This window comes from Pelodiscus sinensis, chromosome 1 (genome assembly GCF_049634645.1).
Source record: "Pelodiscus sinensis isolate JC-2024 chromosome 1, ASM4963464v1, whole genome shotgun sequence".
NCBI classification, from domain to species: domain Eukaryota; kingdom Metazoa; phylum Chordata; order Testudines; family Trionychidae; genus Pelodiscus; species Pelodiscus sinensis.
The window spans coordinates 150610026-150637443 of record NC_134711.1 but is presented as its reverse complement, the minus strand read 5'-3'; the positions used below and the strand labels follow the sequence as shown (position 1 = coordinate 150637443).

At 42.9% G+C, this 27418-nt stretch overlaps 2 protein-coding genes across 5 annotated transcripts in view; one reads left to right on the top strand and one right to left on the bottom strand.

The window, feature by feature from the left end:
• Positions 1 to 27418, top strand: part of CMSS1 (cms1 ribosomal small subunit homolog) — a 352914-nt gene that overhangs the window by 133156 nt on the left and 192340 nt on the right. Inside the window, exon 1 of one of the 2 annotated variants that reach the window (XM_075915712.1) lies at positions 13545 to 13567. The exons of the other annotated variant lie outside the window; for it this stretch is intronic. The gene's annotated coding sequence lies outside the window, so the exon portion shown is untranslated. Of the gene's footprint in view, positions 1 to 13544; positions 13568 to 27418 lie in introns of those variants that run through there. 2 annotated transcript variants of the gene reach the window in all.
• FILIP1L (filamin A interacting protein 1 like) overlaps positions 1 to 27418 on the bottom strand; it is a 294587-nt gene that overhangs the window by 119818 nt on the left and 147351 nt on the right. For all 3 annotated transcript variants that reach the window (XM_075914071.1, XM_075913841.1, XM_006130685.4), the window contains 2 exons: positions 5953 to 6227; positions 2737 to 2910 (listed from right to left, as the gene is read on the bottom strand). In XM_075914071.1, the coding sequence (XP_075770186.1) occupies positions 2737 to 2910; positions 5953 to 6210 (432 nt within the window). In that variant the 5' untranslated portion in view covers positions 6211 to 6227. The remainder of the gene's footprint in view (positions 1 to 2736; positions 2911 to 5952; positions 6228 to 27418) is intronic.

Here is a 27418-nt window from a genome sequence, read left to right as displayed (position 1 = left end):
TCTGGGCCCTTTAAATTGCTGCCAAAGCACTGCCCAGTGTGCTCCAGTTGGCTCTAAGGACTGTGGAGGGGGGAGGGTGCACCATGCTCTAGTCGGGGCTGGGCAGGGACTGGCATGGCGCACTTGCTGCCACGGCCCCATCTCTTCCACCAGAGGCCCCGCCTCTTCTGGGAGCATAGAGCCAGGCCCCAACCCCCACTTCGCTTAGGGGGCTGGCGTGGCTGTCCGTTCCCCTGGAGATCAATCAGATCACATAGGGATCCTCAAACTTTTCCTGATTAAAAGACCAAGTTCCCTGCTGCTACGACGCCACTTGGAATCTGTTCAAGGACAGATAAAACAGTGTATTTTTCTTGCCCTTAGCAGTGCTCTTAATCAGACTTAACATTTGAATCAAGTCCACAGTTTAAACTGAATATGGGCCTTCTACATTTCACCCCTTGAAGGTATTGTTCTACATATTTCACAAAACCATCTCATAGTTGTCAAGATGGGGAGAAAATAGGGTTGCCAGGTGTCCGGTTTTCAACCAGACAGTCCGGTATTTTAGCTTTCTGTCCGGGAAAGAAATTGAGAAAATACCGGACATATAAATGTCCGGTATTTTCTAATTAAGTTTTCTTATTATGAGTTTCAGTGCGTAGTTGCATACTGCCTGGCTGGTAGACATGCTCATGCTGCGTGAGTCACACTGCGTGAGCATGTCTACCAGCCAGGCAGTATGCAACTATGCAGTAGAAAGGAGGGAGGGGATGGAATCCCCGGGGCTGAACTTGCTTGTGCGCTCTGCTGGGACTGTGCGCGGGACGGGCAGTACCCCGGGATCTGCATGCGCCCGGGCCAGCCCCTCTCCCCACCGGCAAATTCTCTCCCCCTGGCCAATTCTCCGCCGGCCAATTCTCTCCCCCCGACCTCCTCCTGGCCAACCCCGTTCCCTCCTCCCAACCAGCCCTGCTTCTCGCCAGCTGGTTCCCCGCTTCCCCCTCCCCCCTCCTGGACAGCCTTGCTTCCCGCCAGCTGGTTCTCTTCCCTTAACCAGCGCCGCTTCTCCCGGCCAGCCCCGTTCCTCTCCCAGCTGGTCGCATCACACCAACCCTCCCTCCCCCACTCTCTTCTCCCTCTCTCCCTCCCTCCCCCTGGCTGCGATCTGAGATCAAGTGTGTCCGGTATTTTTTTTTAAGCCATCTGGTAACCCTAGTAGAAAATGCTCACAACAAGCCAGAACAGAGATATATACCAGAGCTACATAGGGAAGTTCACAGAGTCCTTTTTCCCACAGTATGGTTTTCCCTCACTTTTTGTACATATTTTCAAAAAGCAAACAAAAAACTAAATTTATCCCTAAAACATAAAATAAATTAAAACATTTAAAAATATGCTATGAAGTTTGTCAGTCATTTGGATTACTGAAATGTACGGAGTACCAAGGATCTATTTCTTTTGTGCCATGTTCACAGTGTGTAGCTCTGTCTTTTTAACTGCTTAAGTCCAGCGATGTTAAAAAAATCCTTTTGGTGCTATTAAGTGTTAGAGGACAAAACAATAACCCCTGTGCCTAAACTTACGCAAAACAGCATAGTGCACTTAACATTTATAAACTTCTTTTGACTGTTCTTCAAATCATTTCCATTCATATTCAAAGTATCTATGATATAATGCCACAGTGTTCTAAAATAAATTAACCTCTGCAATTTAACTTTATCTGTTTTTAGATTATAGCTAGTGATTTTAAATTTGGAGCTCCTGGAATGACTGCTGACCTTTTGCCTGACATTATTTTTTGTGAAATGAACTCTGTATACTTAGGTATTTTTCTATTACAGAACCTGGAAAACACTTGGATGGAAGAAGTCATGTTAATTACTTTTTAAAATAACAGTAATCTATAATGAACACTACAATCGTGTTTATCTGAATGGAAGGAGGACATTCAAGAATGTATTTGAATTAACAGAGTTTTTTTGTGTAAGTGATAGACACTGGGGATCACAATTTAAATTCAGAGAAACAGCTTAGAAAGGAGGACTTCTTTTGCTTAATTATTAGTGTTACATTTCTGCTTTGATGATTGTAAACTTCAGTAATTTGAATAAATAGAAAAAAATCAGATCCTACTATCCTATATTAATAAATGATAAAAAGTCAGTTATTGTGCACCATAACTTGGGAGCATAGAGCATGAAGAGACTCAAGGTTGTGCCTTTGCAACCAAATTCACACCTGGCACAAGCAGAGAAATTCACATGAAACTAATGGAGATACATCCGCTTGTACCAGGTGTGTATTTGATCCTCCAGAAAGCAAACTGATCTATTAAACAACATAGATGTTCAGCTAACTTTTAAAGGTTTGAGTAGAAATTAACACTTTTTACTACAACTTCCCTCCTGTTCCTGGTGAATGAGGAAAGCAAATCTTGTAGGTTAAATTTATTGACTACAGTGGAGTTTTCACCTGCTGAATTCTTCTCTGAAGGCAAATTACTTCTCCAGGGTCATGTTCCCGATTTCTGTGGGAGCCAAGATTGGCTTGGGTCTTTGCTCCATGCTAAATCAACTGGATCATGTTGTCTTATAATTTATAACAAACTGTATTCTGTACTTTGCTCTGCTACCTGGTAGTCTGTGCTGTCTCAGGGCAATATCTTTCTCCCACTGAAGTCAATGGGACTTTTGTTATTGACTTTGATAACATAATTAGTCCCTGTGTGTGAATATTGTATATTACTATGCATACCTCTCCCATAGGCTTTTCATAGATATCCTCTTGCCATTGTGCAGCCTTGGTTTGAATAGCATCTCGCTGGAGTGCCTCTAATACCTTTTTGGGAGTAACAAAGCCATATTGTGCTTCAAGCAAAGCCAGGTCAATTTTTTCAGCCTTAAGAACTCCGATGACTTCATCCTGAGCCTGCAGAAACACAAAGAATTCCAGTGAACTAGTTTTATGTATTGGCATCTTCAGAGAGTAGCTTCTACATTAACATTTGGCAATATTTTTTTCAGTTCTTCAAATTATATGTTAAGTACCCTTGAGATAATTAGTAAACTGAACACTTTAAAATTATAAGAGAAATATCGGTCTTTGTATTTTCAAAATTCAATTTTTAATTTTTTAAAATGTATAAATGAGTATTTTGTTAAAGATAGATTATATAACTCATTTTTTTTGTACCAGCACACACTTTACATTGTACAAGAATTTAGAACAAAATGTCATTCAGGTATTGGCATTTGTTTTTAGATTTTCATTTAGTTTTTTCATGTACTTTGGGAAGCAAAGAAGTTTGTATTCTCTGTACACACAGGATATAAAGGCAGCATTTTATTGTTTAAACTGACTTGGAGGTAGTCAGCTTTTATTGTTACATATACATGTTTGTACACTGAAGCCAGTGAGGTACATGGTGCAGAGGATGTGATCTTTCACAACATGCATTCCAAAAGCATGCAATAATGTCAGCTCTTTAAAACAAGATTAATTGCCCTTAAAGCAGGCAGAAGTGACTATGTCTAAGGGAGCATGTGCGTATGAAATACATAAGGCCAAGATTTTCAAAAGTACAGTAACTAGTAATATTAGAGTTCTCAATCCTGTGTGCCCCTTCAAGGCACTATAAAGTATCTTGAGTAGAGAAGGTCTTGAGCTCTGCTTCTGAAAACTAGTCCTCTTGATGATGTTTCAGGTTTCCCACCCAAAATGTCATGCCCTTTTTAAGAATAAGTTGTTTCTTCTTCATGGTGATAGATGACAAGAAGTGAGCAGGGAAGGAATGCTTGTTAATATTAAATCTAAAAATGTCAAAAAGAAATGCATGAAGTCAAGTCAGTTAAAATAATTGTATACTAGAATTCCTACAAAAAATTTGTAATGACCTCTTCAGGTTGTGCACTCAGTATTTCTAAGTCTCACAACTTTATTACGAGTGTCGTACTTTTCTTAAAGCTCCAGCTCCTGTAGTCATGTGATTCTCATGAAGTAACAGCTTCAAAAAATTTCTAGCTTTTCTGGAGATGGAGAAAAGATTAAAGGGCTCAAGTAATGTCTTGGAAAACAGAAGCCAAATAAGACAAGATTTATAATGTTTAGCAATCTAACTTTTAAGATAATCTCATCATTTTTGGGGATAGAGTCATAATTTTAAAAGGCGTGGAGTTGACAGTACTGTTCTCTGGCAAATAAAGAATTCAAAAAATTCTGTTCCCACTTTCTTCTGCAAAGGTATTTTCTCTCTGACCTATAGGAACAACCTACAAAGAAGATTAAACTTTTTTTTAACTAGACAGAGATGTATTTTCTTAGAATTGCGTTTTCAGAGAGAATGTTTGGGAAATCTGGTTTTTGATTTAGAGTTGGAGGGAAGTCAGGTAAATGGGTGATAACTTTGGAAAAGTTTCATACTGCAATGTTTTTCTTAATATATTGTACACATCACTTCCTGATTTCATATGAAATAACTTACCCTATATTTTGGGCGCAGAATTGGTGGGTTTGAGAGAGGGGAAGAGTTGCTAGGACTTTCCCTATGGAGAAGGCCAAAATAACATAATTTACTAGAATTTACAATAGATTTGGGAGGGGTGTACACGTGTAGCTACACTCAGCTGGTCGCTTATATGTCTGAATGACCAGTGGAACATATATGCAGATTATATATAGTATTAACATGTGTCTACATATACATATATTAATAATAAAATTACTAACATGGGTAATTCCCAGAAGTTAAAACTGTGAAACCATGTGATAAATCCATTTATCGTGCACCCTTGACCAGTTCACCTGACCTCTGCTCTCACACATTCCAAACTCATGAGCAGTTTCAAACAGCTGTCTTTACTTTCATTAAATCACCCTGCCTCAGAAACCTCCCTTCCTTTTTTTCTGCAAATACAGACTTCCATTCTCACTCCTAAATTATATTTGCCCTAGGTGGGCAGCCTTTAGCCCCAGCCGTTGAGAGCTTTTACATATAGAAAATGTCACAATTTTGAAATCCAGTATCTCATGGCCTTGGTGGAAGCCAACACTCATTCCTATCTCTATAGGGCATGATATAATGGACCTTTTGAGATATTTTAAGTCTGTTGTAGTACATTTTAAGAGATTTTATTGCTCCTCCTGAACCCTGTATAGTTAGACTCCAAGTAATTAATGCATCTGGCCTTGCAGGAGGGATACAAGAAATGCCCCATAAACATTTAAAAATTTTTTTTAAAACATTCATGAAATATATTTATATAACCAATATATCATATTCAGAATACATGATGGGGACTGTGTGGTTTTATGAGTTCGTAATAGGAATGAATTCACATGTCACTGCACACTTTGAGAGTAATAGGACCATTCGGCCACCATGGCACTGACATTTCAAATATGTGTGCTATATACTGGGACGAGTAGGGAAAATCTCTAGTGTTTGTTTTGGGTTGGGAGTTCCTTTCTGTGATATTTGGATGAATATTTTTGTGTATTCTCACATTGCACATTTGTACACCTGTACCAGTTATAATAGGTATACTATCTAAAATAGAAAAACAAGTATATATTTACAGTAGGGATGTAAGCAACTAGTCAACTAATGGATAAGCAGGAGCTTATCAATTAGCCCCCTGTGGCTCTGCAATATTAAAGGACAGGGTATTCGGTGTGCAAAGATGCTGACTCAGTCCCTGGTCCCCCAGCTCTCTCGTCAGTCAGCATAATCTCCCCAGCTGCCCTCTTCCCACATGTTGGCTCTCCCATCCCTTACAGTGCAGAATGGCAGCAGGGCAGGTTGTACTGGCACCTGGTGTGAGCCAGACTAAACACTGTAACTGCCTACCCTTATTGAGTAATTGAGTAGTCCATACAAATTCTATTGATTACTGATTAGGAAAGTAACCACATTTTCACATACTCAGTTTAGAGTAAATTATGCAATGAAAATAAAACAAAAAAAGACTGCACCTGTAATTCACCCTCAAGCACACTAAGAAGAAATAATAGATCATCTCGAGAGAGGTCATCTCCTTTTTTGGAATATCTTCTTTGTTTTTTCTCAGATTCGGGGCTTCTTAGGATGGTGCTGGTATCTTTCTCCTTTTCTTCCCTTTTCACGTTTACTCTCCCATCATAAACTGTATCTTCTGTATGGGGTCCTCTTAATCTTGGCTGGCACTGTTTTGATTTGGTTGGGCTTTCTGTGCTGTTACTTCTGGAGCGCATTTTTTATGTCCTTGGAGCTAGAAGGGGAGGGGAGAGGAGGAGAAGGAAGTTAAATATTTTAACCATCACTGAACATAGAGAATTATCAGTGGTGACATTCACCTCAGTATAGAGAGAGTCCACAGAAGTCTGAGTACTCTACTTAAGTGGAACCCAAATCCTATATTAGTGGTGTAAATGGTCCTTAAGGAGACCAAGTCTCCTGGTTTGTCAGAGAGAGACCCATTTTATAAGCAAAAGAGCTTCCAACTCTTAATTTTTTAATGTTGTCTCCCACAATAGCAATGCTCCTTCTCCTGTTTGGCCCCAACCATTACAGTCCTTTTCTCAGATGCCCTACTTTGGACCAGGAGAGAGATGGAGGGTTCAGTGCACTTTGTGTTCTCTTTGGTTGTGTTGGTGTCTATGCAGCTAGTCCTGCCCTGGCAAGAGCAAGCACGTCCTCGCAGGTGCTGGCCATTCAGGCTGCCTCATTTGTTTTCTGCAACAGATGGGTAAAGAGCTGGGGGATGTTGACTAGTTGCAAGGTACTGCTGGGTATCTCTGTGGCCATACTGGTCTTGCCAGAACTGTGATCAGGAGCTGCACGTTCTGCAGACACACATAAAGGAGGGGGGTGTCAGCCTCTGGCCCACAACTGATCTCTGTGAAATTAGTTTGAAAATATGGTCAGTATATCCAGAGGCACTTGTGTGAACTGACTGCATTGAGATGAACTTTGCCCTGAGGATCTAAATGGATCTTAACTAGTGCCTTGTGAATTTCATCCATAACACAAATTCCAATGTTAAATATAGACCATGGGAACTTCACCAGAGACTTTGCAGATTGGGCACATATGCATTGAGTGTTTTCACCAAGAAGGAATTTATAATGTACCATACTCTGTCTACTGCTATTGGATATCTTTATGAATTAAAGCGCTCTCCCTTTTTTGTGGTAAGCTTTTAGGATAGGGTTGTTAACCCCCCCAGGATTGTTCTCCAGTCTCCAGAAATTAAAGATGGTCATGGAATGACCTCTCCAGGAATACATCCAACCAATACTGGCAATCCTATTTTGAGTTAAGGAGCAGATGGCAGTGCCTAGCCTAATGGAGCCCCAATCCTACTGAGGTTTTTTTTGTACTATTATTTATATAAATATAACATCCTAAACATTGTTGTAAATAAATAGTATTACTGTTACAAACATTCCATAACTCAGGGAACTCAATCTATTTAGCTTCTCAAAAGGAAAGTGAGCGGATGGCTGTACCTCAGTCTAAAAATACCTGTAGGGGGAACAGAAACATGATAATTGAGAATCCTTCAATCTAGCAGGCAAAGGTACAATTGGTTACAGTGGCCAGAAGTTGACACTAGAGAAATTCAGACGTGAAAAAAAAGGTGAAAATATTTAATAACAAAGGTAATTAACCATTGAATTAACTTACCGAAGGTTGGGGTGGATTCTCCATCACTGGAAAATTTTTAATCAAGATTGGGCATTTTTCTAAAAGATCTGCTGGGAATTTATGAATAATAATACTCCAGTAGAGTTCTTCCTTTTGTCTGATCTTGAATTGAACCACTGATCTGTGGTTCACATCTCTAAATAAGGTTGGCTATTAGTGTCAATTATCACGACATCTACTATATATTTGACAGAGTTTGTCTGTCTCTGCCTGTCTGTTCAAGAACTCCTCCTAAACAGTAAGATTTAATACCACCAAATTTGGTATACAGCTTCCTCTTACCATAACTTAAAGCAAGGTTGGGTTTGGTTGTGCCAGGAAAATGGGATGTGTCTGGAATGGGATTGCTTTTCATAAAATCATACCGAAAAAAGAGAATCACCATGCAGGTGAAAGGAGCTGGATGGGGGCATGCCTCCTACCACCCAAGGAACCCCTCGCCCCATTTCAAATGGGGACATTGCTGGCTGTTCCTCTTTGTCACACAGCGAGGGGAAAGTGCACAGTTTACTGGATTCTTCACTCTGGCTGAGGAGTACAGAAGGCAGATGAGCCTGGTCCTGCCCCAAATGGAGGTTGTGCATTCCTCTCCCACCTGTGCCTGCTGGAATTGCAGTGGCTTTGGACAGGTGCTTTTCACCTGGCCCCAAGCTGCTGTGATGAGAGAGGGCTGGGGTTGTCCCCTGTCCTGGGGGCAGCCTGCATATTGAACCTCTGACCCTCAGCCCCGCCTCAGAACATTGATTTAAATGAAGCATGTGCATTTTCATTTTATTTTCCAAAAAACAAAAATGGAGTTAGGGACCTGAGCAATGCCGGGTAAATCTTCTAGTAACAAATATAATAGCATTTATGAACAATAAGTTGTCCCATGTCACCTTAGAGGCTAACAAAGGTTAAAGATCATGAGCTTTTGTGGGTAAAACCCACTTCATCAGATGAGTTAGAGAGTCTCCAGCTCATCTGATGCAGTGAGTTTTACCCACGAAAGCTCAGGATCCTATACCTTTGTTAGTTTTTAAAGTGACACAGGACTACTTGTGGTTTTTAAAGATACAGATTAACACGGCTACCCCTCAGTAGCAACTATGTTCCATTCACCGCAGGAGGATGATTCAAAGAGTAGGAGAGATGAGGAAGCTTGTATTTCAACATAAATATGGATTGATCAGTTAATATTGACTAAGAACATTATAGAAAGGTAAGTAGAGTCCTGTATCGTTGGACATTTTCTATGATGGTAAAGTCTCATTGTCAAAGATACATAATGAATTTAAAGTATTCTTAAAGTCCTCATAGGAGGAAACTTATTTCTTCTGGTATCCCAGAGCCAGAATATAACAGTTTTGGGCAAAGTGCTCATGATACCTGTTTAAGGGTAGGAGCTCACGATAAGTCCAGCACCACCTCCTGATTCAAGTGCCTCCTCAAAACTTATGTTTTCTAGAATGTATTTGGAAGACGCAATATAATTATGGCGAGACAGGTGGCATGTTGTGATTACAGTTTGATTGGTTAAGAATTGTGCTTATCTTAATATTTATAAAAACAGCAAATAGTTTTGCTGCTGCTTGGAGACTAACACCTTAGAGACCCTATTTATTTAGAAACTGGACCTTTAATAATTCCATTCATCTGAAGAAGTGGGCTGTGCCCACAAAAACTCATGATACCATCTACATGTTTTTTTAGTCTCTAAGGGTGTGTCTAGACTACAGAGTTTTGTCGACAAAAGTGGACTTTTGTCGACAAAACTATACCTGCATCTACACTACCGCTGAGTTCTGTCGACATAACGTTGACAGAACTCAGCAGTTTTGTCGATGCTGGTAAACCTCATTCTACGAGGCATAACGCCTTTTGTCGACAGAGTTCTGTCGACAGAAGGTGTTATTGCATATAGGGTTGTGTCTAGACTACAGGGTTTTGTCGACAAAACAGCTTGCTTTGTCGACAGAACTGAATGTAGTCTAGACGCTCTTTGTCGACAGAAGCTTTGTCGACAGTATCTGTCGACAAAACCCTGTAGTCTAGACGTACCTTAGGGTGTTGCAAGACTATTAGTTATTTTTTAAGTTTTTCCAGTTACAGACTAACTCGGCTACCCCTCTGACGCACCTAATATTTATGTTACCCTCTTTTTTCCCCCCTCACATCCCACCCAACATGCTTATTTGTTTTATCTGCCAGTGGTGCCTTGCCTTTTAGATTATAACTGTATGTGTGTACAATGCCTGCCACAATAGGACCCAGTAAAATTGGTCACTAAGAATCATTGCAATATATACAGGGGTGAAGCAGTCAGTCAGTCATCTGATTCTTATACACCACTATATTGCAAGTGTAGAATGCCATCAAATGCATAAATAATACACAAAGCCACTTCTATTTTTCTTCTACAGGGTTCTGCATAGTCTTTATGCAGCACTCTAAACTGAAGTGCCTGCTTGTTATAAACTGAGCATTGCAGAGTTCCAAGAGGGCATTTCCTCCCCAGGTACAGAATTGTCTTTTAGGCCAGTGAAAGGGAGTTTTCCTCTTCTTATGAAACATGAGGTTTTGGCTACAACTAGTAGCAGGATTCTGGACTTCGCAGAGGAATGGTCTGAACAGCAATGGCAAGTTCTGTGTTCCTCTCAGTTTGAGGACCAGCCTACTCCACTGATAGATGTGTTATTTGGTCACTATCCATTTGAATGCTTATGTTGCATATGCTTTAAGTGTCCCACTGGTAGTTTGGAATAGCATCTCCTCTTGCCAGTTGGGCACCACCAAAATATGTCCTCCAGAATATGAAAGGCCTGAAATGGTAGGGAGGAAAAAAACTTTTTTAGCATGGCCATTGATATCCCTGTAGCCTAGATCCACGTAGTTCTGGAATTTTTAGGAAACCATAAAGAGGTCTGAATTTGTACTTACCTTTGTCTCTGCATTTCTTTTGCTGCAATTACCCAGGCTGTGTCTAGGGAGCTTCTGTGGTCTGTAGCATCCTGCTCACCACATACTGAAGCTCAGTTTGGAAAAGTAACATTTTATGTCAGAAATTCCTTAGGGATTTTTTTTTTGTTCTCCTGCACTGAGCTTTTTGAGACAATAATTTTCTATCTTGTCCTAGTCCAGCCCCTCAACCTGTAGAGGCTACAAAACCTCCACAGCTCACCAATGCTGGGGCAGAAGCCTGGGCAAATGTACCTTCATGGACCGTTGCAAGAGGAAGTGATTCCATGATGAACTCGTAGTTGAAGTTCTGGACAGGGCCAACACGCAGTTCCCACACCAAAGCAAAGGGATTTTAGGCTCGAGGAAAGACAAGAGGGAAGGCCGAGGCTGGCTGCATAGCTTCAGGACAGCCTTTCAGCATAGGAGCCAGCACTTGCTTTGCAGTTCTTGGAACAAGCATGGTGGCAGGGGGAGGTGGGCAGAGCTCAGCAGCAAGAGCTGTTTGAGCAGTTGAAAACACTATGATCACAAGCGTACCTGCGCCTGTCGCATTGACCATGGCACGGCTTATGTCCCAGGTCACGCTGACCAGAAACAGCTTGGAAATCTCCATGGCTGCTTGGCCCAGGCAAGCAGGCCCCAGGAGCAGCTGGGCAGGGCAACACTGGCCAATCATTCCTCTGTATTGCCCCATCTCCTGTGGATGCCTCCACCAGCTCCCTAGTAGGGATGTAAAAGAGTAGTTGAGTTGACTACTCACGTACTCTCACCTTCCCTCCCCGGTCTCTATTTTAGAGGCAGCAAGGAGGTGGGGGGAAGCAGGAGCCGGTGCTGGGGGGGATCCAGCTTAAAAGCTGGTTCATCTCAGCACCATGTTCATGGTGCAGGGTTGGGGGCAGACAGAAGAAGCATTGGTGCAGCAGGGAACCTGACGTGATTGGGGACTGAAGCAGTCCTCCCTCGTGCTGGGTCCCAGCTGTTATGCCTCTGCCTTTGAAATGTAAAAGCAGTCCGGATCTGGTGCGAGGGGGACTGCTTCAGTCCCTGCTTGTGCGGGGTTTCCCACTGCGCCTCTACCTTTGAAATGTAGCAAGAGCCACAGACGGCTCTTATTACATTTCAAAGGCAGAGGCGCAGCAGAGATAGCAAGTACCCTCCTTCCCCTTTATTGACTAATTGAGTAGTCAATGGAAATTCCATCAACGACTTGATTAGCTGATAAATCGAAATTAACATCCCTACTCCCTAGCACCAAGTGTTTAGCAATCAGAGAAAGGAGAACAAGGAACATGTCAGAGTTGAGAGTTTTTGTACATGGTTCACTTGGTTACTCTTGTTCATGCACTTTTATGTGTTTTCTTTTGATGTTCTGATTTTTTTTTTTAAAGTTCTGTCATTGTTTTGGTGTGGTAATGGCATCCTGCCTATCTGGCAATGAGTGAACATTGTACTTTTCTAATCTATCTATATATTTTAGAAATGTGTCTGTTTGTTTGTCCACCTCTGAGTCCATTTGTTCAAGAGCACCTCCTAAACTTTAAGAGCTAGGAGCACCAGATTTGCTATGCAGCTTCCTCTTATCCTAACTGAAAGCAAGGTCAGGGTTTGGTTGTGCCAGGACAATGGGATGTGGCTTGAATTTGATTGTTTTTCATAAAATGGAAAGGGAAGAGTCTAGTAAGAGGAAGTTATTCTGTGGAATGGCCTCGGGGCGAGGAGCGGGGGAGGACAGCAAGTGCCCCAGTGGGAAGCTACAGGCCAGCAGCAGCTGACACTCTGGCCTGCCCTGGGGAATAGCTGCAAGCTGCTGCATGGCTTCCCCCACACCTGGATTGGCACCGGGGAGCGCTGGCAGGTGTTCTCTGTGACCCACCCCTACTCCCGAGTTGGCCCCGGGGTCAAGCCACTGTCTGAGGTGCACACCTGACCCTGGGCTGGTTTCTGATGACCCCGTGACCACCGGGCAGCCAGCACCAAGACAGTCCCCTCTGCTCCTTCCTGGCTGATCCAGGGAGAAGTCAGCTGCTAGGATGCATGGCACCACTCCTGCCCTGGGCCAGACCTGGGCAATGCTGGGTATGTCTTCTAGTACATGTTTACAAATCGGTTTTTTTTTTAATCAAGAAAGTTTATTTGTATTACTGTGTCACATCATACAATGTGTATTTCAAATAATAAAGATAAACAGATGATCAAGAACAGTTGGGAATTAGTATGCAAAAGACTATTCCAGTTAATTACTTTAATCCAGATTGAGAATCACTCTCACGCTCCCATTGTTTGTGAAGATAAGGTTAAAAAAATCCCTTTCTGTGCTGGCTTGCTGTTTAGTCTATAGTGGATGTTCTCAGATACTTTGTGTCCATTCTGCTTCCTGCAGCTCCCATTGGTGGGAAAAGGCAATCCGCGGTCAACAGGAGCTGCAATTTCTCGTACCTGCGGAGGCACAGGTAAACAAAGTGTCCCATGGCCTGCTAGCAGCTTGCCCCTACAAGCCATGACCCAGAGTTTGAAAACCTCTAGTTTAGACCACCCACTGGCTGCAGAGTACTATCCTGTGGCCACTGCAGAGAGATAATCTATTGTAGTGTAGACTACACCGATTTTCTGTATAAGGTTTGTCAGCTTTTGAATGGTTCCAGTGTAACACATAAATTGGAACAAAGTCATTAAACATTCCACTAGCGTTTTTGTCTTTTTACATGAAGCAACATTTTCCACCCACATGAAAGTTAATGAACGGAAGAGGAGAACGTTTTAATAGCACCATGAAGTTTCTGGATATCAGCTGTCTCATGGCACTCTAAAGGGTCTGTCAGCTCTTTAGAGCCAGGGCTCTGAACATTAGCTTAATGAGTGGAAAATGTTTTCCTCTGCATACCCATCTCTTAGCTATACACTATAATAACCACATCAAGAGACACTCTTCCCTCTTGTAGCGGAGATGGAGATCATACTGAGGTAAGATTAATGTAATCCCCATTGGAGGACAGAGCTATCAACTGTATCACTTTTTGTAGTATCTTCTTCTTTTGAGCTAATTAAGTCTCCCCCCAGTAACTTTTGCACAGAATAACAGCTGCTAGCAGCGAGATAAGGAGAGGAGGAGGAGGAGACCTTATACCATCTTGCATCTCTCTTTTAGTATTTATTGTTTGTAAAGCATTCACTAGGCAGTGGTGGTACTTCTACTGTCTAGTTACAACATTGCAATAGAATTCTATGCTTGCTACCTATTCCATGTGATCATTCCCATGTGGAACTCTTGCTGACTAGCTATACAACCTCAGCCAGTTTACTTACCTTCAGATGATCCCTTATTTGCTTTCATGGTAGAGTTTGCAAAGGCATTTTGGTGTACATGGCACGGTGATGATATATCTGCTCACCAGAGGCAGTGCAGCTCTGTAGACCCTGTCACAGTCACATTGCCAGAAACGAATGAGTGGGTCTTAAATTGCAGCATTTCTCCACTCTCTCCCCCTCTCTCCATTTGGGCTATGTCTACACTGTGGAGCTATTTTGGGATACCGGAAGTATCCTGAAATAGCTATTCTGCGTCTATTGGAGCAGCTCATTACTTCAAAATAGATTTTGAAATAACGGGCGGCTTATTCCAACGTCCCGGTAACTCTCATTCCATGAGAATTCAGGGGCATTTCAGAATAGAGAGTTATTTCAAAATTTGGTGCTGTGTAGACAGCACCACATTTCAAAATAAGCTATTTTGAAATTAACTCGAAATAAGTTACGCAATTTGTATAGCGTAAATTGCGTAGCTTATTTCGAGGTAAGGGTGCTGTGTAGACACACCTTTGGAAAGCCAAAGTTAGGGGAAGTAATTTCTTCAGGGAGGTTTAAGACCTTAGGATCTCCTCTTGGGGGTTGAGGTCCTGTAAAATTGTTTTTACCCCCTAATCTCCTAACATGAATGTTCTTTACATTTAAGAAAGAAATCGTATTGGTGGGCTAATCTGTAGATTTAAACGTACTCTCCTTAAGAGCCACATTAACAAATGATTGAATGTTTCTATGACTTTAATTTGGTCTCACTCTCTCAATCATATTACGAGGGAGATGAAACTGCATTAGTCTCTTTGGCAGTAGTGGATAAGCAGGTGGCTCAGAAATCCCCACTGTTTTTGTGGGAAAGACTGAAATATCCTGCAGAGATGACTTCACCACAGATACTGTACAGTTTTAAGTAATATACATATTTTTTCCTTTTCCCATCAGTATGTTCTCCTTTAGCCATTGATTGACTTATGAGCTAACAAAATCGCTCACAGGAGCAAGTCGTCCATTAATCCCATGATATAGGTCCTGGATTGATGAGAACTTGGTATTCCTTCCAATAGTCCATGACTAAGCAAGGAATTATGTGTTTCTTTAAAAAAAAAAAAACCCTCTTATTTAAAGGGATATGGTCAAAAAAAGAGAGTTCTTTTCTTCAACAGCTAACTCGCCTGGGAGCTCTCAAAGATTCAGCAAACGCTTCTGTTTCTTGACAGGGTCTGCAAGATGGAATTAGGTGTCCAGGAGATCCAGGGGCAGGACAGGTTCCCTTCTTGCTCTCCAATGACCCTCCTGGTGTGCTATCACAGGGAAGCCAAGCTGCTGTCACAGGGAGAGTAAATAAGTGTCCTGGATTTCTCTCTGTAATAGGGTCTTGTTAAAACTTGGGACTCCTGGTCAATGTTCTCTCTAGGCTGCAGAGCAGCACAACTTCACAGATTAATCAGCCCGGCTCAGTCAGTCAGCTTTATGCACAGAGTCCTGAACCTCTGAGTGGGCGGGGCTGATTAATCACCTGTGAAGCTGTGCTGCCACTGCAGTTTAGCGGGAGCACTGCACTCCTGGTCCTACCTTCTTAAGGATCCTGCAGTAGCATAGAATTGTAGAACACTAGAACTGGAAGGGACCTCGAGAGGTCATTGCGTCCAGTCCCCTGCCCTCATGGCAGGACCATGTAGGAGTTGCAACACAATACAGAAGAGTAGTTATTCAAACTGGGCAAGAATCTGGCTCCAACAGATTACGTTCAATGTTTCCAAAGAAAGAAAAAAAGAGCATCTTGACAGCCATTTCTGTGATGGGGGCCTGATACATTCTTCCCATTGACTAATGGTTAGTTTACCATCTCTTTGCATGAGGGAGCCCATCTGGGTCAGAGATTGCCACCAGGGGTCTTTTGAGGTCATCAGAGAGCATTCTTCCATAGCAATAACTCATGGTAAAAGTGGTATGACACACCCTCCTCCCCTATAAACTAGCTTCCTTCATCGCTACTCCTTGCTGAGATCTGACAGCATGGCCTCAGAAGCCAATACAAGCCTGCAAAAGAGCACTGAAAGCGCATCTCCAGAAAACTCTCCTAGGCTGATGGGTAGATTTGAGTCTTTGCTTCATTCATGATCTGAAGAAGCAGCCGGTGGGTTGTCAGTGCTGTGGAAGTTGAGTCTAGTTTATGACTTTTCTCCCCTTTTTAAGGATGTGGAGAGCCTGGGAAAGGTCTGGAAGGATCATTTGACAGACTGTGCAGAATTGGCATAGGAAGACTTTTTTTTTTACCAGAATTCTGCAGATATTGTACGTCTCCAGGAACTACTTTTCGATAAGATCTCTTGCTGTCTATATTTTCAATTTACGATCTTCAGATCAGGGGTCTCCAAATCGTTTGTAGTGTGGTTTACAGATTGTATTGTTGATTCTGATACCACCAACCACCTTCCCTTGTATTTACGCTAATCTGCTAGCCTCTAAGTCATGATTACATGGGCTATCTCTTCTGTTCACACAGCTATAGTAGTTGCTTACATAGCAAGTGTAATTTCCAGCTGCTGTGTAGCTATACCCTAAGACCTAGACCATTACTCAAAAAACACATGTTCTATTGCACCTTCCTGTATGTTGCTTTCCTTTTTCATATGCGACATTTAAACTGGCTGCAAATCCTCTAGATTGAGTAAAGGTGTTTAAACTTTTCTATGTAGGTGATAGTCTGTGGGATCAGAATGTATTCTAATATAACTTAAATACTGAAGATGTAGACGTACTTAGATTTCCTGCGGAATTTAGCCCAGTCAAAGATTTTTCCATTGATTTCAATGGAAAGATGATTAGCATCAGTCATTCGGAAGTTAAATTATTCTATACATAATGTATATAGCTTGCTATAAAGTAGTGATGAGTGACAAAGCTCTGCCATTATACGACCCTATTTTCAGGAGTTTATAACTTTGGGGGAAAGGGAGACAGATTACTCTTAGCTAAAATTGATCTTCCTTCTTCTCCGAGAGGGGAGGTTCATTTAACTCCACCGGATTGCTTATGAGATATCAGTGTCTGAAGGAAATGTTTTTTCACTACAGGCTGAACCTCTCTAGTCTGGAACTCTCTGACATTGCAAAATCCGTGGTCCAGCATGATTTTCGTTAGCTGGATATCCAAATATCATGGGTGTGGCCAAGTTTCCCGTGGTCCTATAAAGTTTGTTCACAGCCGCCAGTCCTGGCTCTCAGTGTTCTGTGCGGTTATTTAGCTCTAATTTACCCCTAAATATCTTCGAAGAGCCCAGTAAGCAGTGGACGTGTTGGTAATGCTGCTACACAATATTGACCTCCCGTGGTTCAGCAAATTCTCTGGTTTGGCACCACTCAGGTCCGGAGGGTGCTGAACTAGAGTGGTTCAACCTGTATTTAAATGATTCACATGCTTAGTTTATAATTTTAATGGTTTCTTTCTAATACATTGAACTTACTGTGGAACTTAGTTCTCAGTGAGGACAAACACTTTTGATGTGTTTGAAGAAACCTGGTTAAAGAACACAGTTCTAAACATCTGAAACTGAGCTACATTATCTTTTACTCCCTTTTAAACAAAGACATGATGTTCACCTGGGATCGTCAGTATCACCCATTGAAATAAAACACAACATTATTATAGTTCATTTATTATGCCAGGTTGCATTCCAAGTATATGTGTGTTTGCCTTTTTTATGAGCTTAAGACACAGTTCACGTTATTTAAATAGCTTTTGTGGTTTAATATTTATTATGCATCTGCTGTAATTTAGCTGTCAGTATATAAGTATAGTCTGTAATTACAGGACTATCCAAAGCAAAAGCTGGAAATACTGCTACATGAAAAGAAAAATGTTCCTACCTTACAAATTATATACCCAAATGCAGCCTTTATCTATGTACCCTAAAATTAAGTGGCTAACAGACAACTGTGTAACAGAAAGACTAAGATCTTATATTTTTACAATATTTGAAGATGTATGTGACTCTCGTATTTTTTTTAAGGACAAAAAGAGAATGGTATAGAGAAAGTAGACCAGAAACTGATTTTCTCTCTTTCAGAATATGAGACATTCATTGGAATTGAAAGATGGGAAATGAATAGCTGATTAAACAAATTATTTTTTTTCAAATGGCCTCTCATTGGGGGTGCTCTCATTACCACAGGATATCACTGAGGCAGAAAGTTAAGCTGGATTCAAGATAGGGATGTAAACAACTAGTTGAGTAATTGACTGACCAATAAGCTTATGCAGCAAAGGGGGGAGCAGGAGCTGGTGCTGTGGAGAGCCGGCTTAAAAGCTGGCTCCCCCCCGGCACCATCTCTGTGGGCGGACAGGGGAGGCAGAGATTCAGCAGGGGACCAGGCATGAGCCAAGCATCAGTTGATTCCTGGTTCGTGCCCAGTCCCAGACACTGTGCCTTTGCTTTTAAAATATATTAAGAGCTGCTAGGCTCTTAATATATTTAAAAGGAAGAAACGCAGCGCGGGTGTGAGCCGGGAATCAGCTGATTCCTGGCTCGCGCTCGGTCCCCCTACTGCGCCTCTGCCTTTTAAATGTATTAAGAGCCACTAGGCTCTTAATACATTTAAAAGGCAGAGCCACAGTGGGGTTAGGTCCTAGGGCTGGGAGCTAATCCTTCTGTGGCTCTGCAGTTTCCCTCCTTATTGACTAATCAAGTAGTCGACAATTCCAGCAACTACCTGAATAGCTGATTAAACATTACTAATTTAACATTACTAACTCAACATTACTAACTCAAGATGGGATTAGATGTTAGGGGGTAGGTGGCAGACACAAAATGTTCACTAAATTCTTGGAATGTGTGTTATGGACAACTTTTTGTTTCAGAACATGGAGAAAGTACCTGTAGAAGGAGCAATTTTAAACCTTATTCTAACAGAGAGAAATTGGTTGTGAATTGGGAAATTGATTAAAATTTGGGTGGATATGATCATAGGTTCATAGGCTTGGAGAAGAAAAACTTAGAGTTCAGGAGAACTGCCATTTTCACACAGAGATAATATTAAGGGCACAACAGCTAACTATCCCCACAAAAAGTAAGAGGCTGATGTGGCTCCATCAGGAGCTTTTTAATTACCTAAAATTGAAAAAAGGGATCCTACCGAAAGTGGAAATGTGGACAGATTGCTAAGAATGAATTCAGAGGAATAGCACAAGCATATAGGGACAAAATGAGAGCGAGGCTAAGAGACAAACTGAGTTTCACATAGCAAGAGACCTAAAAGGTCTGAAGCAGAGGTTCTAGACATACACTGGGAACAAGAGAAAGATGAAAGAAAGTGTAGGCTTGACACTTAGGGCACATCTTCACTTGCCATACCAGAGATTGATGTTCTGGCATTTGATTTAGCAGGTCTAGTATAGACTTGTAAATTGAATGCTCAGGATAGCTCCATCTGGCTTCTGTATTCTTCGCAGTCATAAGGAGGAAGGGAAGCTGACGGGTCGGCTTAAAGTAAGCCGACTCCTGTGATGTATTCTACATAACTGGAGTTGCAGACCATAAGCCGACCTTCCAGGTCTAGTGTAGACGTGGCCTTAAAGAGGAAGGAGACCACCAAGATTGAGGTGTTTAATGCCTACTTTGTCATTTTTCTCTAAGCAAGCTCATTTTGAGTGGATGCTTAATATGGTATTAACAAGGGGGAAGAACACAAGCCAGAATAGCAAAAGATCAGGTTAAAGAATATCTAGAAAAGTTAGATGTATTTAAGTTGGTAGAGACATAAAAAATTTACCCTAGGGAAAAGGAACTAACTGAATCAATCTCAGAACTATTAGCAGTTATCTTTGAGAACTCATGGAGGCTGGGTGAGGCCCTCGAGGCTGGAAAAGAGAAAACATAGTATCTTTCTTTAAAAAGATGAGCAAAGGAACTGCAGGAAATGACACTGGACTCGAGATTGATATAACATGGAATTATTGTCAATGACAACTTTTATAGTTAAACTAGATTCCTGACTACTTAATTCTAATCTAGTGTTCCACCCAAATCCAGGACTCTCTGGTCCGTCAGCATCTGTGGTCTGGACCAGGCAGCATCTGGGGAGCCCCTGTCCTGGCACGGAACCCCCAGCATTAATGGGGCCAGGCAGTGGCTGGAGAACCCCAGCCCTAGCTGGGGAACTCCTGGCATTAGTGGAGCCACATGGGGCATTAGTGGGGGCAGCTGGGGAATCCACAGCTGCAGCTTAGGCTGCCTGCAGCTGGGCTGCCTGCAGCTGGGCGGCCCCAGCCAGGAATCTAGAGAAACCCCCATTGGCAGCAGGGCTGGGGTGACTGGGCAGTCTCAGCTGGGTAACCCCCTGGCTGAAGTGAGGCTGGCAGAGGCAGGTGACCGGTATCCCCAGTGGCAGCAGGTGGCTCTAGCAGTGGGGTGGGGTGGCTGCGCAGCCCCAGCTGGGGAACCTCCGGTGGCAGCAGGGCCGGTGGCAAGTGGGTGGTCCCAGCTGAGAACCCTAGAGAACAATCTGTGGCAGCAGGACTGGCAGTGGGGACGCCAGGAGACCTTGGGGCAGCAGGGCAGGCAGCAAGGTGGGGAGTCATGCTGGGCCAGCAGCAGGGCAGGGACCCCTAGAGAGAGAAACCCGGGAGCGGCTCAGCCAGCAGGGGAGCACTGATCTCCCCTGGGTCAGCAAACTCCCTGGTCCGGGACAGCTCAGGTCCCAAGCGTGCTGGACCAAGGAGGTCCAAGCTGTAGTCATCACAAAAGGAGTTTCCTGTCTTATTTTCTGTAGGATTACTTAACTACAGGTTGAACCTCTCTAGTCCAGCATCTTGGGACCTGATTGTATAACAGTCAACGTAACTTTGATACTTAGAAAGTTACTGGAACAAATTATTGACCAGTCAGTTTGCAAGTACCAGAGGATAATAGGTTGATAAATAACAACCAAGATGGATTTTTCAAGAACAACTCATGCCAAACCAATCTAATTTCCTTCTTAGTGGTATAGTGGATGGGGGGAATTAATAAACCCAAGGCTTGTTTTCATAAGGCTTTGGATACAGTCCCACATAATATTCTCATATGTAAACTAGGGAAATGCGGTCGAGATGAAATTACTATAAGGTGGGTGCACAGCTGGTTGAAAAACCATACAGTACTCTAAATGGTTTCCTCTCAAACTGGAAGGGAGTATCTAGTGCAGTTCCACAAGGATCGTTCCAGAGCTTGGTACTAGTCAATATTTTCATTAATGACTTCGATAATGGAGTGAAGCTTATGCTTTTAAAATTTGTGGATGATACCAAGATGAGAGAAGAAACAAGAACTTGAGAGGACTGGTTTAGAATTTAAAATGACCTTGGCATATTGGAGAATTGGCCTGAAATCAACTAGATGAAATTAAATAAAGACAAGTGCAAAAGTCCTTCACGTAGGAGGAAAAAATCAAATGCACAACTACAAAATTAGGAATAATTGGGTAGGGAGCCGTGTTCTCTGTAAACTGAGTGCTTGTGTGGGTGCCCAGGAGAGATTCAAATGCCACCCAGCTGTTTAGCAGAGCACCCACAGTGCCCATAAGCACGTGTTTCTACTTGTGGTGCACATCTGCATGTGCCGTGGTGCACATGACAGATTTTATTCTGCACATTGATGGAAAAGCTTAGAGCAGGGTTACTCAACACATGGCCCATGGGCCGCATGCGGTCCACAACCCGTTTGTTTGTGGCCCACGGTGCGGTTTGGGTTTACGTGGGGCTCAACACACAGCCTGCAGGTAGGATCCTTTGAACATGGCCTCCACTGGGAACACACTCCACAACGGTGAGTCAATATAATAGTCTTCTGTTGACGCTCGTTTTAGTAGTTAAATTCCTGGACTGTCATTACTCATTAAAAGTGCTGTCATATGGGTGGAAATCAGGTCAATATTGCATTTTATTAAAATCAGCAGAACTGACTTAAATGGGGCCGGGGTGTTGTGTAGTCTTGCCTTAATCTTTGTATTCATGCCTGTCAGTATGAAATAAGCTATTTGCATATATTTGCATATATATTTGCATATATATGCAACCACCCTTAAATTGCGGCTTTCAGCATGTGCTGTATCATTGTGGCCACCGGAGCTTCCAAAGTTGAGTAGCCCTGGCTTACAGGGAACATTGGTAGGGAGTAGTACTGCTCAGAGGTTATAGTAGATCTCAAAAGCCAAAAATATGAAGCAGTTGGGAGTGGGGAAAGTTAATATTTTTCTGCAGTATACTAACAGTAATGTCATAAGTAAGACTTGAGAAGCAATTGTTCTGCTCAGCTTGATGCTGGTGAGGTCCCATCTGGAATATCATGTCCAGTTTTGAGTGCCAGTCATTAAGAAAGATGTGGACAAATTGGAGAGAGTCTAGGGAAGAGCAACAAAAAAAAAACCCCGATAAATGGCTTAGAAACCTGACCTATGAGGAAAGGTTGAAAAATTGGGATGTATAGTCTTGAGAAAAGAAACATGATGGGGGATCTGATAAGTTTTCAAATACATTCATGGCTGTTATAAAGAGGTCAGTGATCAGTTGTTCTTCATGTCTAGAGAATGTAGGAGAAGTAGTAATGGACTTACCCTTCTGCAAGAGAGATTTATCTTAAATATTTGGAAACACTTTCTAATTATGAGGCAATTTATGTCCTGGAATAGACTTTCAAGGGTGGTTATGGAATGCCAATCTTTGGAGGTTTTTAAGGACAGGGTAGACAAACATCGGTCAGGATTGGTCTAGGTTTACATGGTGAAAACAGATAGATGGACTTGATGACCTCTCAAGGTCCCATCTTCCATTCCTACATTTCTGTGATTTTGATAGATAACAAAAATATCCAGGGTGGTAAAGTAAATATTTTTTTAAAAAGTTTTGGAAGCGATATACATTCTTGTATTTTAGGGCACAAGAGAGACTCTTAGGCCTAGTCTCCAACTACTGTAGTGATCAATCCACCGGCAGTCGATTTATTGTGTCTGCTTAGATGAGATAAATTGACCTCCGAATGTACTCCTGTTGACTCTGGTACTCCACCAGGATGAGAAGAGTAGGTGGAGTTGACAGGAGAGCATCAGCTGCTGGCCTTATTGCAATAAGTAGGTCTAAGTACATCGAATTCAGCTGCACTATTTGCATAGCCAAAGTTTCATATTTTAGATCGATGGTAGGGGCAGAGGGCGGGGGTCATAGTGTAGAATTGGCCTTTATGGTCAGGGTTAAGGTTAAGCAGAATCTTTCCCTGTGGGCATGTCATTCCATAACTGCCTGCTGGAGCTGGTACAGGCTACTGTCACTGACAGGCTATTGATGTTAGTTCTACATTTGGAGCCGGCCCATCCATTGGATGAATTGGGGTAGGCATCCCAGTCTTCATGCTTTGGGTGCCCCACTGGAGCCTCCCGCAAACAGCCCTATGGTTGGGAGGGACCAGAGGATTACAGGAGCCTGGCACAACGGCGGTGGCAGCAGCAGGATCGACTCTCGTGCCATGTGGGCAGCAGGAACCAGAAAGGCCTGGCAGCTTATTCCGTCCTGCTGCCGTATTCCGGCCCCTGGCATGCGGCTTCTCAGGGGCAGCAGGAAGCAGAGCACCCCACCCTAGGTGCTCCAGTTCCCACTGCTCATGGAAAAGCAAGGCGCAGCAGCTTGGGAGAGTAGCGCAGTCGGGTGGAGCAGGCTGCTGAGCTATTCTGGCTCCCGCTGCCTGTGGGGGCGGGTGAACCTTGCTGCCGCTGCATCAGGCCCCAGTAATTCCCCAGGGCTGCCTTTCACAGGAGGAGACAAGGGGATGGGGCCTGTGGTGGGGGGAAGGAATGGGCCCTGTGATAGTGTGGGGGCTGCCTCTGGCCCCACATGTGGCACTGGGAGGGGGTTGCGCCAGACCCTGTGTCCTGCCCCCCCTTGGGACGGCCCTGGCTACATTATAATTATTTATACAATTTTTTATGTATTGGATAATTTCTTGCAATGCTGGTTAACTGGGCAAATGTAATCACATTTAAAACATTTCAAACCTGCTGTATACAAAACAGTTTTATACAGTACAGGCAGTCCCCGGGTTACATACAAGATAGGGACTGTAGGTTTGTTCTTAAGTTGAATCTGTATGTAAGTCGGAACTGGCGTCCAGATTCAGCCGCTGCTGAAACTGACCAGCGGCTGACTACAGGAAGCCCGAGGCAGAGTTGCTCTGCCCCGGGCTTCCTGGAATCAGCCGCTGATCAGTTTCAACAGGCTGAATCTGGACGCCAGTTCCGACTTACATACAGATTCAACTTAAGAACCCCAGGCGTCCCCAAGTCAGCTGCTGCTGAAACTGATCAGCGGCTGATTCCAGGAAACCCGGGGCAGAGCAACTCTGCCTCGGGCTTCCTGTAGTCAGCGCTGGTCAGTTTCAGCAGCGGCTGACTTGGGGACGCCTGGGGCAGAGCAGCTGGGGTGCTGCCAGGTTGGTCCGGTAGCGCCCAGAGCAGCGCTGCGGGACCAACTGGCAGCGCCCCAGCTGCTCTACCACAGGCCGGAGAAAATCCTGGTCTGATGAGGTCAGACCAGGGAGACGCAGGGGGCGGACCGAGACGCACCGCAGTCCCGCTGCCCGGGTCCTCCGCGGCTTTGCTCCGTGTCTCCCTGGTCTGCTGGAGCAAAACCACGGTGAGCAAAACCACGGAGCACGCGGGCAGCGGGAAAGCCCAGACGCACCGCGGCTGTCCCGCTGCCGGCGTCCTCCGCGTCTTTGCTCCGCGTCTTCCTGGTCTGCTGGGAGGGGTTCTCCCCCCCAGCAGACCAGGGAGATGCGGAGCAGCTTTTCTCGCCCCGGAGGACGCGGGCGGCGGGACCGGGGCGCATCTGGGCGTCCTGCCGCTCCCGTCTTCCGGGGCGAAAAAAACCCCGTTCGTAACTGCGGATCCGACATAAGTCAGATCCGCGTAACTCGGGGACTGCCTGTACTAGCAGATTTACCCAGCACTGCTCAGATCCATAATTTGGGAAAGCTATCAAGTGTATTTTGTTTCTCCATCCCTGTAAACTGTTATCATTCACTATGTTTTAACAAAAAAGGGCTATAATTAACTTGATTTGTAATAGCATTTTTTTCTAGTTTTCAAACCTTAAGCATTGATTTAGCTGTACCATAACAGAGCACTCTACCAAATGTCTCTGTTTAATCTCATTTCTGTAAGCTTTATTGAGAAGCAATCCTATTCCAGGTACATCCTTTTTTTTCTAGCTCATCTTGTTTCCATGTCTTTAAACATTCGTTCAATTATGTTAATTTTGAGGACTGTACTTGACTTGGTGATTCTGTCTAGTTTCTGTTTGATTTCATGATACAAAATATAGAACAATTTTGTAGAGAGAGGTAGGAAAAAAAATGAGATGTCATCTAATGTGACTTTTCCATACCTGACTTCTGTGATTAAGTCTACCTCTTCACTCTCTTACCTGCCAGTATGTTACTTGCAATATACCGATTATCCCCTTGTGGTGACAGGCAGAATTGCTCTTCTAATACAGAGTTTGTGATAAAGTATATGGTTATATGTGTTTGTGGACTCCAATTAAGTGGCATAAAATATTCTGAAAACTTCTTGTTAATTTGAGCTCTCTCAAGATAATTCAGTTTGAGAAACAAATGGTTTTATAATGTCAGCTTTATAGTTCTAGATGAATTAAAAGGAAGTAACCACCAGATTTGGGGATTTTACTGTTTGTTTTTATTTTTAAAAATTATTTTATTTTTAAAGAGAAAAGTTAGTGTGGGCTCTCAGCACCCCATTAGCTTCCTAACCACTTGCGTCCTTCTGTTTCCATCTTCATTGATTTTTGCTGTGGAGTTGGAGATAAGGCTATAATGAAAACAGTAAACTGTAAAACACAGCAATGGGAACTCTACACATGTAAAAGAAATGTCAAATCGAAAATAGAGATTGCAGCATGGATTGAAGAGTGAAACTGTACACTTAATACAGCTCAGTGAGCACATCCTAATTTGCTGCTCTTTTCCTTCAGGGATAGTTTAACAAGCATAGCTTTGCTGAGATTTCTGTATGTGGGAGTGTTCTCTTCACCATTGCTCTCCTGCATACATGAAAATAAACCACAGGCTTTTGAATATCCTGAGAAGAGTTTCTTCAAAGGAAGATCAAAAGTATTTACTAATGTCTGATGAGACTGCATGCCTGTCTCACTCATGAACTCATGTCTATGGTGAGTGAGTAAAAGGACAATTAGGATCATTATTCCACTTGTTTGATCATTTGCTACTTAGTCTGAGTGTAAATGACTCTTGTTTTAAGAGGGAAAAAGATAAAAAGCCCCACAGATGTCCCATAATTTTATCAAGACATGAATAAAACAACTGTGCACAAGTCCAGACCTCTGCTGTGCTTCCCCTGCATTGTGTGGGATGATCTACTTGAATTTCAGACAAAAATATTTGGTGTTTTTCATGTTCATAAGTGCAGTGGGGACATTAACTTAACATTTTAAAAATTCAGTTGTAGCCATTTTATGGGTTTTACAATTGGTGTACAATAATCAGATTTGGTTTACAAGGGTTCATCGACACTTTGATTTTTGGCTTGCTTGAGTGTCTGGATTGACCTGGTTTTTCATGTAAACCATTCAAAACTATGAGTCGCCCAAGTTTGCTCTAAACATGTTTGTCAATGTCTCTCAAATCCAGCATTTTCAAACTTTTGAAAACTCTTCTGCAAAGGAATTTCAAAAGCCAGCTACAGAGAGTGGGGAATTGGCCTTTATATACAAATTTGACACACTCTCTCGTGGCTTGAACAAAGACCTGAACTGGATGGCCCATTATAAAACCTGCTCTCCTTACTTTCAACACCCAATTGACATAAAAAAACTAAGTATGGGACACTTCTGGCCCACTCAATTAGCCTCATTAGCACTGGTCCTACAATTGACAGGTGCTCTCCCCTTCTTTTTCTGTTATAAATTGTGAGTGTTCCCTCATTTCTCTCCACTGTGCTCGGAGGAAGTGAGTTTTGCCCAAGAAAGCTCATGATTCTATATCTATATCTATTGGTTAGTCTGTAGGTGCTACAGGACTACAGCCGCTCCCCAAGTCGCGAACGGTCGAGTTACGACCATTCGCACTTACGACCAAAGCTCCCAGGGAGCGGTTGTAAAGGCGGTCCCTGAGTTACGAACGCGACCTGTGCTTACGAACAGTGCGGTCACGTGTAACTCAATTGGGTCCGAGTTACGAACAGCTCGAGTTACAGCCAAGTGTTTGGTCTGTAACTCGTTCGTAACTTGGAGAGAGGCAGTACTTCTTTTTAAAGTTATAGACTAACACATCTACCCGTTTGAGACTTTCCTTATTTTTAAGACTGTTTAGTGCAGCATTTTATTCCAGACATTGTATACCATACTCTTCAGCATAGTATCTAAGCATCTAGATTACAACAAAACTAGGTTGAGATTCAAGTTTGTAATTAATTCTTGGGTGTTGAGTTTCATAACAGATTTCACACAGCCCTG